This window comes from Chrysemys picta, chromosome 6, assembly GCF_011386835.1.
Source record: "Chrysemys picta bellii isolate R12L10 chromosome 6, ASM1138683v2, whole genome shotgun sequence".
NCBI lineage: Eukaryota > Metazoa > Chordata > Testudines > Emydidae > Chrysemys > Chrysemys picta.
This window is the reverse complement of record NC_088796.1, coordinates 123,439,049-123,452,670: the sequence shown is the minus strand read 5'-3', so window position 1 is coordinate 123,452,670 and position 13,622 is coordinate 123,439,049. Positions and strand designations below refer to the sequence as shown.

The following is a 13,622-nucleotide window of genomic DNA, read 5'->3' as shown; positions in this document are numbered from 1 at the left end:
AGTAAAAACAGTGTTACATTAACATGCCTCAGTGAAATGCCAGCACAAGACACAACCCTGGCCTCAATTACTCTGCACCACTGAGTCTGAGCTTGCAATCCCAACAGGGGGAGGGAGCTGCTTTACAATGCTCTGAGCCCCCGCAGGTCATCAAATATTTGGGCTGAACATCAATAATGAACAACTGCACCAGGTGCCGTGTCGCTTGCTTACAAGTAATTCCTGTCAGGGCAGCTCCAGCTGCTATGTCAGCGGAGAGCTCAATTCGGGGACACTGGGTTGAGGACCGTTGCATTACAGAGAAGCTCATTAGACAGCCCACCTTTACCACCACTTGTGACTGGCAAACCTGCTGCAGAGCTGGTGGGATAGGTGGTATGGGTTCGAACAGGACTAGCTGGAGCGCAGGACAACAGTCCGACGCTGCAGAGGATGATGCTTAACGTAATCCAACAAATCATCCCAATGAAGTCAGGTAGACTGTTTTCTTGTTTAAAGTTCAGCCACCGTGATCATATTTTCACCTCAGAAGAGCAGAAGAATGGACTCTCCCAAGAGGGGAGGAAAACACCACATTTTCAGCTAGCTTAAACGGACTGTTAGTATAGCTTTAAGTCTCAAACAACGTAAAAGATCAGGTGACAAGAAATGGAAGCCATCTTTGTTCCAGAAATGGTCTGGAGTTAGGAGAAAGCAAATACGTATTGTGGGCAAGCTCCAGAATAGCCTTTTAAATAACCCAACAGTGAGAAACATATCAGAAGATAACGGTTTAGGGAGGAGGAGGGAGAGGAGAATCAGACATACAGTAGCACTTCTGAATCCTGAGTTTAGTCACCGAGTCTCTCATGGCTAATTATGTTTTACATCGTTCCATGTTCCAAGGTAGAACTGATGTGTTCCACGTTGTAGCTCAAGATGTTTCCGATTCATTTCATTTGAGCGTGCTCTCTGTGAGCACCAGCACAGATGAATAAACAACACTGCCAGTGAGGGTTTTCAAAAATGGCCTCTCTTTCTCTCGGTTCTACATTTCTAATTCAGTGTGCTTACCCAGCGCCGGCCATAAAGAATAAATGCAATGATAATTAAAAAGATCCGGACAGGTCCCCAAATCTTCTTCCAAATATCTTTTCTGGTGATCACAAAAGAAATGAAGCTGGCATTTTTTAATCACATACACTGTCCATTGTTGGGCCTTTTCTTATTGCCACTGCAGAACTCTGAAAAGGTATCTGGTTCGCATTCACGAGTTACAGTAATGAGTTAATTTTTCCCAATCTGCTACAGGTTTTATATATGCACATATTCAAAGGCATTATTGTATCATCCCCACTGGCCAGGCTCATAATTATAGGATCACTAAGGCTTCTGATAAACCATCGAGTCAACAAAAGGCCCCTTTACTTCAATGCCTGGGAAACATCTAAGGCTAGGTCTACACTACCCGCCTGAATCGGCGGGTAGAAATCGATCTCTCGGGGATCGAATTATCGCGTCTCGTCGGGATGCGACAATCGATCCCCGAATCGACGCTCTTACTCCACCAGCGGAGGTGGGAGTAAGCGCCATCGATGGGGAGCCGCGGAGGTCGATTTTGCCACCGTCCTCACAGCGGGGTAAGTCGGCTCCGATAGGTCGAATTCAGCTACGCTATTCGCGTAGCTGAATTTGCGTATCTTAAATCGACCCCCCCCCCTGTAGTGAAGACCTGCCCTAAGTGACTTCTCATCACAATCAAGCTCACAGGTCGCTCTCCCTAGAAACCCATGACGCTTGTAGGAAAGCAAAAGTATATATGGTTGAAAAATATTAATTGGGGGGAGATTTCATAAGCCACATTTCAAGCTTTCTTTTGCTTTCACTGGGCTCTCTAAAGTGCTTGCACTTTTCTTTGTTTAAAGGAAAGTACCAGTGCGAAGCTTTCTCAGTTCACGTGCTCAACATTCAGCTGCTCTATATGTGATATGGCCTTATATTGCATTGAGTGAATGATTGTCTGATGCTTAAAAAAAAGGAAAAAGGATTAACCACGAAGGGAGAGAGACACAAAGGGAACTGCTGACTGTGCATTCAGTGGAGAGCGAATCCCGAAGAGGATGTCTGGACATTTGTGTGGGGACTTTGAGGCAGAGGAGACAAAGTCTCTTGTTCATCCCAAACCAATGTGTGCTGGGGGGGTCCCAAAGTCAACACTCACCTCCTTTCCATGTGCCCACTGGACTCAATGGAGAGAGGATTGCTGATTACCAGGGGAGTGTAACAGGGGCAAGATCAGGCCTTCTCTGATTGGCCAATCCAAACAACATGGCGGTTGGATGCAAGGCTGGGGAGCCATCAGACTCATTTCCCCAGCGAGGGCTGCTACTTGTGTCCAGACAACAGAGAATTTCCAGCTCAAAAAATGTACACGTATGTGCATTGCAAAGATGTTATTCTACGGGGAGATTTATTCCCATTGGCCCCACTTCATCTGTCCCCAGGACCCAAACAGACTGGTAATCTAATGTCTTCAATTGTCCCTCCCCTGAAGTGTCTTGGCATGGAGAGGAGAACTCTACCCCAGCCCATTATCCATAAACCTGCCATGTTACAGGAGTGGCAGTGGCAATATCAGCCAGCAGGGGGCACTAAGACAATGCAAGGCTAAATGAGGATTACTAAACCCGTTCCTTTGGGTCACCGACAAAGCTCAGCACAAAGCAATGATGCCGTGACATCAGGACAGTGATTAAGCTAAGGAACCCTAAAGACCACCATAGGGTGGGCCTCATTCTGATCCCACAGGGTAAAGCAGGTGTAACTCCACCAAAGTCACTGGAGTTTTGCCATTTAAAACCATCATGAGAGGCGAATTGGGCCCAATCTTTTTATTCCCAGCATCAGAAAAGCAAGTAAAGTGAGGGGTGTGTAACCCTCACCCAACCTTAACTCTAACCCTAAAACGTCACTAGGGGGAGTCAAATTTGTGTTAAAATTAATTTTCCAAACTCTTTTACAATTAAAATATGCCGTGTCTGCCCCACACAGCATGCCATCAGGGTGTGTATGGAGGAGGCAATGCAACTGCTGACCAACAAACCTTCAGCATCCAATGGGACCCTGGCAACAGGGTTAAGGATGGAGACAAGAGAAGAAATCACCATGGCACTGTCAGACATCATGGAGAAGTCACAACGTTCAAGGCATAAGCGAGATATGAATATTTCAAACACTGAGACTACAGGCATTAACTATACTACACCGGTGATAGTGCAGGTTAGGAGTCTTTGGATATAACATTTAATAGGAGGCAATCAGCACATATTTCAAAATGGAAAGACCTTCTAGCATGTCTCGCCAGCCACAAAGCTCCACGGAAGGGTTGGAAGTAAATAATGAACTTTGTTCAGGGTATTTTATGGGAGTATTTCTAATAAAACACGGGTATTCCTGTCATCTCCTTAGGTGACCTACACAAAGAAGCACCAGCTGAAATGGGGAAACCCAGAAGAGGGACGGGATGGAAAGCAAGCAGAAGACAAACTACTCTACCTTCAGGATGACAGTGTGGTATAGGATAGAAGCAGCACCAAGCTAACAAATGGAAAGTAATGTACAGGAGTTAGAACTATGAAAAATAATATCCTGTTGTCGTTAAAGAGGGGAAGGAGGTGCCGCCCTCCTTTGACAATTTCTAAACTTTGTGGTGGAGCAATGTAAAAAGCAATATAGTGTTAACCTATTGCCCACAGAAGATTTCCCAAGGTGGACTTCCGTTATCAGCCCCACATTTCAGACGGGAAACAGAGGCGCAGAGTGGTAAGCAATTTCATAGTTTTTAAAGACAAAAGGGACCATTATGATCATCTCGTCTAACATTCTGCACAGCACAAGCCAGAGAAAGAACTGGGAAGAGAACTCACGGAGCCAAGTTCTTCATTCGCAGAAGTGTCACCAATTTCAAGTGGAGTTATATCTATTAATGTCACTGGGGAATTTAGCCCGAGGAGTTGATAACACTTGACAATAAGTAACCTAAAGGGGACTTTGGTGAGAGACCGTCTCTGGGAACAGCTATCACACCAGACGAAGATGTCTCATAGAGATGCAAGGAGGCTCTCAGTATGGAGGGTTGATATAACAGGGTTAAACTTTGAGAGTTATATCTAGCTTCCAGAGATTTTTGTCTAGATGAGGGTCAACACAGATTACAGAGAAAGACACCCCAGCTAGGAGGAAGAATTAGGGATCAGTTTTTGGTGATTGAACTCTTTCTTCTTGAGAACATGTTTGACTGGAGAGCCACTCAGGGCTTCAGCCAGTCCATCTGCAGGGCTCAGGAAGGAATGTATTTCCCTCGTACACGGTTTTAATTCCCCCAACCCCTTCCTCTGAAGCATAAGAGATCTGCCTTGGCTACAGAGGAGATACTGGTTGGGGTGGACCGTGCAGTGAGGTGGTACAGAAAATCTTCTGTCTTAGATTTCTGGCTGGTCGGTCTTGCTCAGATATGCCCAGGGTCACATTGATCTCTGGATTTGGGGTCAGGAAGGAATTTTCCCTCAGGTCAGACTGGCAGAGACCATGGGGGAGTTTGCCTTCCTCTGTAGCACACTCTGGGGTCATCTGGGCATATCTCATCTAATCCATGCCTTGCCACCACAGGGGCCTCGGACATTGGTTGCACCCTTGGTCTCTCCTGATCTCTGCCCTATGGCACACAACAGTTTAGTCTCCCAAGGACCGAAATGCTTTGGTTTAACTTAAGTCTTTGGGCTCAATAGAGGGGGGATCTGGGTTAAAATTAATGGCCTGTGTTATGCAGGGGGTCAAACTAGATTAACTCTAAAAGCATATGATGTTTTTGACTCCTTGCTGCGTCCCAAGTATTCCTGTCTGAAGGAAAGGCATGTTCCTGGTGGGGAAACATTTCCTGTTTGCACTGGAAGAGGATAAAAACCTATTTAAAAAGATAAAAAGTTTAAGAACAGATATTTTATAGCATTTCAGAGTTCACAAAGGAGAGCAACAGGTATGGACTGGATTGATGCCAGTGTAGTTCAAAAGGAAGTGATTTATGAGGATGGGGCGGGGGAGGGAATTTATGTATAGAAGAAATGTTTAAAAGGAATTTCATTGAGACACATGAAAAACTAATTCCCTTTGTTTCATGCACTCAAACTCATGAGTGTTAGCTAGTGTTGTACATTCACAGGAAGAGGAGGAACACACCCTTCATCTGATATAATCCTTTAAATTCTCAAACAACGTTACAAATGCTACCCCCTGGAGACTAGCTGAATACCAGTAGCAGCACCCCTAACATTCAGAGGTCTGCAGCTTGGTAGTGCATGAGTGTTCCTTTTCAGGAGGAACTCAATGGGCATCCTCCCTTGAACCAAACTCCTTTTGACTTGCATGGGGGGTTGGATCAAGTGAGGGTGGCAGAATTTTGTTCAGTGTTACTGGATAAAATGCATCTTGCAGAGCAGGGAATCCCCTGTAGTGGAAATGAAAGGCAAATCTCCAGGGAAGAAACTTGCTCTAAGAGAGAATGAGGGCATTGTGGCTTAGATACTGGGGCCCAGAAGATCTGCATTTAATTCTTGTTTCTGTCACAGACTCCCTCTGTGATGGTGGACAAGTCATGTAATTTCTCTGTGCCTTGGTTCCCCATCTTGAAGATGGAGATAACATACCTGGGGAACTACCTCAGAGGGGTGTTGAAAGTCCTGGTTTGATCATTGTGATGGATGTGATTTTTCAACAGTTCCAATTAGAGCTAGTCCAAAAACAAACAAACAAACAAAATGGGGGAAAATGGCTTTTCAGTCCAATTGAAAATTATAATGAAAAATTATTATTTTGGTCAGAAGATTCATATCAAAAACATGGAAGTGAAAAAGTTCCATTCATTTTTCTGGTTGTTAAAGATCTGGTGCCTTGGGTCTTTTCCCTTATTTCCACTGATTTTTATACCTCCTTCCCTGTTCCAAAAAGGGAAATAAAGAGAGAGACAGTGGGGGGAACAAATAACAAAACGCTTGGAAAACTGGAACTTTTTTTTTCAATTAGAAACTAAACAGAAAAAATTGTTCTGTTCCACACCTTTTATAGGAAAAAAAATCAGGCACATATACAATGAAGCACAAAATCTTCATTTTGTTTGATTTTCCCCCTCCAAGAATGGGATTCTATTTTCTATTTTCCGACCAGTCTGTGCCCTAATGCACAGAGGTGTTCAGATCCAAGGTTTTGCTTTGGAGCCATCTGCAATGTGAGATCAATTTTAAAAAACAGGAGACTGTTCAAGAAAGTCCTTTTTTAGTCACTTGAATCTAGTGCACTGGTTGCCCCATCCTACAATTCAATGAGTTGTGTTGTCCTGGTGTCTAAGTTGATGCCTAGTCAGGATTTCCCAACCATCTAGATGCATCCTTCAGCCGGGATTCCAGATCCAACACCACCAAAGGGCAAGGCGTAGGGAAAGCTCTGCTTTTAAACAATTAATTAGCGATTCAGAGCGATGAAACCAAACGGAGTGACCAAGCAGGTCTCAATGTTAAGGCAAAAACACAAAGAAAATTTAGGGAAAAAAAATAGATCATTGCTGGACAAAAAATAGAGGATGAATCCAGGCCCCATTGAAGTCAATGGTAAAATTCACTTTGACTTCAAGGGAGCCAGGATTCCACCCTGAATCTCGCAGGACTGAAAGAACAAAAAGCCATTTTTCTCCGGCCTTCTGCTGCCCCCATTACATTTCTTACTCAGTGCAACTATTAAAGCCCAATATTTCTCTGAAGCTTCTCAACAGCACCACATTTCTTGTAAGTTTGATTTTCTCCAATTCACATTTCTGTGGTGAAATCAAAAAGGCCTGTATTTAAAGTGAAAAATGAAACCTTCACATCACAAAACATTCACTCTCTCCCCCTGTCATTACCCTCTCATCTAGAATAAACTTGTCCATTCTTCTGTCATTTTTTCTTTCTAATTCATATAATCATCAATTTATTTCTTGACACAGTCATTTCTGGCACATACTTGTTCTCTAATCCTTTTATAGAAACCCCCCGAAGAACTGATTCTAATCCTAATTGACCGGTTCCAAACCCTTTCACCTCATATGAAGCCATGCCAATATTGTTGATCTTGTGACCCTGTCTCCTGTAACAACAGCTAGATAGTTCAGGTATATCCAAAAGGGAACCCTGTCATACTCACTTACATTTCACAATGCACACAAATCACATCAGTTCAGAAGTGGGAACAGTGCATCAAACAAAATCTGCCGTGATCAACATCCAGTCGAAAGTAATGAGTGAAAATGGTAAAGAAGTTATTACAACAAACCAGCATGAAATTGAATCATTTTTCTTCATTAGACTGTGTTGCTATTATCCACTTTTAGCATGTTTGTGGTAAGTAGACTTTAAACAGGCAGGCTCGCTAGACCTCAATAACGGTAGCTGACCGAGAGAGTGTGTGTGTGTGTGTGTGTGTGTGTGCGTGTGCGTGCGTGTGTGTGCGTGTGCGTGTGCGCGTGTGCGTGTGCGCGTGCGGTGTTGTGTGTGTGTTCATACAAATCACAGCAGCCTTTATGATTTTAACACTGCAGTGGAAAACAAAGAAGGACGCACCTAGCCTTATGACTGCTCTCTACGTAATTACACACTGCTAACTGGTCACTGCAGCCGGACAACTTTAAGAGTGAAAACTAAGGTTTAAGCTGTGCTCAGAAGACACACTCATATTGAAACTGAGGAGGTTATTTCTCTCCCACTAAGTTGGCAGCAGAACTCCTGCTGACTTCGGTGGGTGCGGGATTGGGTCCTTATTTTTAAGAATCTAAAGCCTGCAAACCAGGAGGGGTCTGACACATGAGGCTGGTTACATCACTTGAATGCAGAGGAAGGCACTCAGGTACCAGGCCGATCAGAGAAGTATAAGAAACCGAACAGTGTTGACCAGAATGGCCGGAAGGCTCCAGGCAGCGGTAATGACTTGTGCTGGCATTAGATGGCTCTGCCTATTCGGCACCTGTCCAGACAGGGCCGGTGCTTCCATTTAGGTGACCTAGGGCACCAGGATTTGGGGGGGCGGCATTTTGGCGGCAGGGGGCGGGGGGACTTCTGCGCTCCGGATCTTCGGCAGCAATTCTGCGGCGGGTCCTTCACTCGCTCTGGGACAGCAGTGTAGGCGGCAGTGCACTATGGAAGGATTAGCCCCACAGAACAAAGAGACGGGTGTGTATACAGGTGCAGAATTGGTATTGCCATGTGATCAGCTACTGCAACTTACTGGGCCCCATTTAATGGTGAAACACCACCCTAAGGGAGGGAAACTAGCTAACACGCTTCACAGCTAGTGCGTGTTTGGAAGGAAAAGTCCAGGAGCCAACAATTCCATCCTTTAGATCACCTGTGGTTTTAGCTCACTTGACTCCCATTATCTTTCGTGCTGCTCCCAATCTATCATTTTTCACACTGAAATTTCCTTTCTCACTGCCACTGCTCCCCTTTTCCAAGTTTCTGTTCCCCACAAGGATGCCCTAGGGACTGGCAAAATCTCACCTTGCTGCAACTCCTGTTGATACGATTCTTTCCTAACCAGCAAAAAGAATTCACTGAACGTGTATTCTTTTAAGTGTTCAAGGTGTTACACTGTCATCTCAATAAGGGAGTAGGACTTTGGAAAACCAGCCTTGCCACTGCATGCTGTGATTAACTTTGTCAGGGCCATGGCTTTGAATCAGATACTGCATGAACGCTGGTCTCAAGAGAGTGAAAACATCCTTTATAGAGTTAAAAGAACCCCCCAAAATCTCGGCTGCAGGAATGTAGAGTCACACCAGTTAGGCCTTTCCGAGTTTGGATGGTAACTCGGAGCCAACATTCTCTCCCTAACTCACATTGCTATGAAAGGAATAAGTCCTGTGAAACCATGACTTGGGGCCCAGCCCCATCTTCCTTACTCTCATTGATCTACTTGGCCAAGCCTCCCACTGACTTAACAAGTAGAGGACAGAGGATCGAGCGCCAGAGGATAAATCTTGAGTTTCGATTTCTTTTTCTGACACTCTACATGGCTCTTGTTGCCTCCTAGCTGATCATTCTTTCACAGAGGTTGCAGAAAGTCATGGAATCTGTGACTTCCCCAACCTCCGTGACTTCCGCAGCGGCTGGTGCGGCTGACTTCAGGGCCGCCCGGGCAGCTGGCCCCAGCTGCTTGGTCGCCCCACGGCCAGCCGCACTGGACGCTGCTGGAGCGACCCAAGGCCAGCTGCTCCGGCCACTGATCGGGAGGCCCTGGGCAGGTGGCTCCGGGGTCCACTGGAACAGCGGCTGGTGTGACTGGCTCTGGAGAGTGCCCAAGCAGCGGTCCTGTGGGTGTCCTGGGGAACCGCCTGAGCGGCAGTGGTCCCAGGGTGGCTGGAGCAGTGGCCACAGGGGAGCCCAGAGGCCATCCAGAGAGCAGTCCCCGGGAGCAGCGGCCAGGGGGCAGTCAACCCCCAATTCTGGAGCAGGTCCCCCCCCAGCAGGGGTTCCCCAGAGCAGTAGGTTCCCAGAAGTAGAGATTTAGTCAGGAGTATTTTTGGTAAAACTCATGAACAGGTCACGGGCCATGAATTTTTATTTATTGACCATGACCTGTCCATGACTTTCACCAAAAATACCCCTGACTAAACCTTAGCCTTACTCATCATATAAATACACTATTCAGAAAAAATTCAAAATGGCTCAGAAGTGCTTTTTTGAAGCAACTGAAACATTGAGGATTAAAATGAAGGGAAATCTTTTGCTTCAGTTCAATCAAATTGCAAAGTTTTCGGGACACTGGGACAGGTCCTCAGCCGGTGCAAATCAGTGTAGCTCCATTGGCTTCAAAGCACTACACCAATTTATACTGGCCAAGAGTCCAGCTCACAATGTTTGATATATTTATATCCATGTATGACCAGGCAATCTGAAATTTCCAGAGAAGCATGCTATTATTGTTACTTGTAGATATCAAAGTAGCAGTGCGTTTTCAAGAGGTATTTAAACTTCAGTATGTCATCAGTACATGAGGCTTCTTGGGGAAGTAATTCCTTTCCAATATGAGTAAGGGGTTCAGAATCTAGCCTTAGCTACGTTGCAAATGGCATCCTTTTCAAATGACATGTTTTTGTTGCTGCTGTTAGCTTTCTGTGTGTACAGAACACCCCTTCCATATTCGGGGAACTCCTACAGGGGTGAAGAGCTGCTGTTGAATTTTGCTACAATTGTACAATTTAAAACCAGGTCATTTTCTTTGAAAAGAGTTGCGGAAAAACACCCTCCCTTCCTTATGAGTCTCAGTTAAAGTGGATTCAAGCATCCAAATCAAAGTTTTATCTTAACTCCTGGGCTAGATCCTACATGGATTTACATCCATGTAGGTTGGTTGGCTTCAGTAGAGCTATGCCAAATTGCATCAGCAGAGCATCTGGCCTCTGATTTATGAGGGAAGCACTAACAGACCCTTAACTATAATACTGCCAGTGGCGGTATTCTACCTGTACCACGGCATGGGGCACTGTCGCTGTCTGTTACTCCCAAAGGATTTCTTTAAAGACAAGAATCATGACGAACAAAGGTTGGGTAGCTCAGCTACTTAGAGGTTCAACGACTTAAAACAAAGAAACAATGAAAAAAAGTCAAAAATTCAAAATTATTCCTCTGCTGGAGGTCACCTACATCAGCCTGTCATCCATAAATCTGGAAAACTCTATTCCTACAGGTTTCAGTGGTTAGTCTGTATCAGCAAAAAAAACCGAGGCATCCTTGTGGCACCTTAGAGACTAACAAATTTATTTGGGCACAAGCTTTCATGGGCTAGAACCCACGAAAGCTTATGCCCAAATAAATTTGTTAGTCTCTAAGGTGCCACAAGGACTCCTTGTTTTTTTTCTAGTCTTACAGTTGATAGAGGACAATTAATTGGTATTTTGCCTGCCTCCTCCATGCAAACTGTGTAGGAAAATTCTCACTAATGTGTGCTCTGTGTATATATAAAGTCAAAGGGGCCAATTTTTGAGACAGTGGTGTAAAATGGATCATGTTCACTCTGTAGATTAGGGACCCCATTCTGCATGAGGATCTGCTAGCACAGACCCTGGGCTCAGGAGATTCCCCTCAAGCAGAAAAGAGTTTGCACAGGTGTAGGGGTTCCTGCTAGCAGAAGCCCACCCAGAAATGGAGCCCGAATCTGTGGCAAAAGCCAAATTAAAAAGCAGACATGAAATGGGGGGGTGATAAGAATAGGCATTGGTAGCGAGCGAGACGAGCAGGTTGAACTAACCTGGCAGGCAATTCTCTGGTCTTGGATTCTGGCATAGACTATTGATTCTAATTTGGAAACAAACATTTCCAGTTGATTACAAACACCAGGATATTGTTGGTTTTTAACAGCATAGTGACCGCACCATGTTGTGCAGGCAAGGGACTCCGTAGCCCTCCAAATAACAAATCTGAATCTTGTACGTGTCAGTGAATGGGGGCAAGGTATGAGGCAATGTGGTGCGTGCGTGCAAGAGAAAGAGAGATGGAGAGAGACCAGCCAGCAGAGAGACAGGACCCCAGGCCGGTGCAGGGGTCTGTCCTAGTATATCTTGAAGCAGGATTGTTGTCATTGTGGGCAGTCAGAGGGAATCCAACATAAGATTGTGCAAGGAGATGCTTCTCACTTACCATGACTGGATGTGCACAAAGGCCAGATCTGGCCCAACATCCAGTGAGGAGATGTGCAGCCACCTACAGGACAAGCCCCAGCTGCAGTGAGCAGGTTGTTCCTAGAGAAACTCAGTAGGAAAACTCACCTAGCAATCCAGGGTTGGGAAATCTCCAGGAGTCATTGTATGTTGAATACTGTGGGTGGCTGTATGGACTTCCAGAAAACTCGCTCCCTAAGTAAGGGAAAGAGAAGACAAAACAAATGGTAATTTGGCACTAAAACAGACACTGATGGGGCGAGGGGGAAGAAGCAGCTAAATGCAGTCTGCAGTCTAGGTGATATCCAGTGCAATTCTTATTGTAGGCTTTACGGTCCACCTGGTTCCCTAGGGAATGGAAATTGGGACACTTGTTAGAAAACAAACTCTAAGTCAGTGGATGGAGTTTTCCTTTTGATTTTCCTCACATTCCTCACGCTGGGCCTGATCCAAACCAGTGGGAATCTTTCCAGCTCCTTCTATGTTTCACCAGGATAGGGAACACTAAGGCTAGATACCCTCAGGAGAAATTCCAGGGGGCTCGGGGTCATGCTGAGCCTCATCCCTGGAATTAAGTTGCCCCCGTACTACATCTGGGCCCCAGTTTGGCCAAGCTGAGGGGAAGAGGTACAGCATAACTCCTCAACCAGGCTTTCCAAAAGCTGGAGGGGATGGAACAGTTAAAGTTCTAGACATGGACACCAGCATCTCAGTTTGTTCAAGGAAACTGCTGCCTCTGACTCACGACATCACCTTTGGCAAGACTCAGGACCTCTCTCCCTCTCCATAACCAGGATAACGATGCTTATGTCTGTGTAGGGCTTTGAGCTCCTGCCATGCAAAGCATCATGTGAGCTCACAGCATTACCACATTGTTCAGGATCGTCTCACTGCTACCTTCTGCTCTCCCCAGCTGTGTGTTCTGTACACGTCTCATCTCTTGCTTGATACCGAGATTGTAAGCTCTTTGGGGCAGGCACCATCACTTTGTTATGAGCGTGTACAGCAGCCAGCACTAGGCAATACCACAATACAAATAATAATTACTATTATTCTACAATCTGTCAGGAATGATCTCTCTCTCTCTCTCTCTCTCTCACACACACACACACACACACACACACACACACACACACATTCATCAAAACATTAAGGCCATCAGCCACCTGACAAAAGCCAGGAAGAAGGTCACAAGTGATCCTTGCCAGTCCTAATATGTTCATCTGAACTGTCTTGTGCTCACATGAGTCAAAATGTTATTGCTGTATCTATTAGGAGGGAGGTCCATAACTAGAGTACGGGTATGTCTACACTACCCGCCGGATTGGCGGGCAGCGATCGATCCAGCGGGGATCGATTTATCGTGTCTAGTCTAGACACGATACATCGACCCCTGAGCACTCTCCCGTCGACTCCTGTACCCCAGCTCGGCGAGAGGCGCAGGCAGAGTCGACGGGGGAGCGGCAGAAATCGACTCACCACGGTGAAGACACCACGGTAAGTCGATCTAAGTACGTCGACTTCAGCCATGTTATTCACGTAGCTGAAGTTGCGTAATTTAGATCGATCACCCCCCCGTGTAGACCAGGCCTATGAAATAAAGCCAGAGAATGCTATGCATACTTTCCCTCTTTAAGTTAGGTAACACAACTTGTAGATTTGGGATTTCAGAAATGATTTCCACCCAAAATGGGGACAAAAAGTCAAAAACTCAAAAAAAGTCATGAATCACAAAACCAGAAAAACACCTGTATTCGGGTCAATTGAAAGATTTCATTGCAATCATTTTGAAGCATTTCGTTTTGATTTTGACCTTTTTTATTCTAATTCTTTTTTTTTTACTATAAATCAACTTAAATTTCAAAACAACAACAACAAAATCCATTTAGAACCAAAACCAGACCTT

General features: G+C 45.2%; 1 protein-coding gene across 2 annotated transcripts in view; it reads right to left on the bottom strand.

Annotated features, from left to right (window-relative positions):
- PAX5 (paired box 5) overlaps positions 1-13,622 on the bottom strand; it is a 242,721-nt gene that overhangs the window by 14,848 nt on the left and 214,251 nt on the right. For both annotated transcript variants that reach the window (XM_065549772.1, XM_065549773.1), the window contains exon 9: positions 11,825-11,911. In XM_065549772.1, coding sequence (XP_065405844.1) covers positions 11,825-11,911 — 87 coding nt within the window. The remainder of the gene's footprint in view (positions 1-11,824; positions 11,912-13,622) is intronic.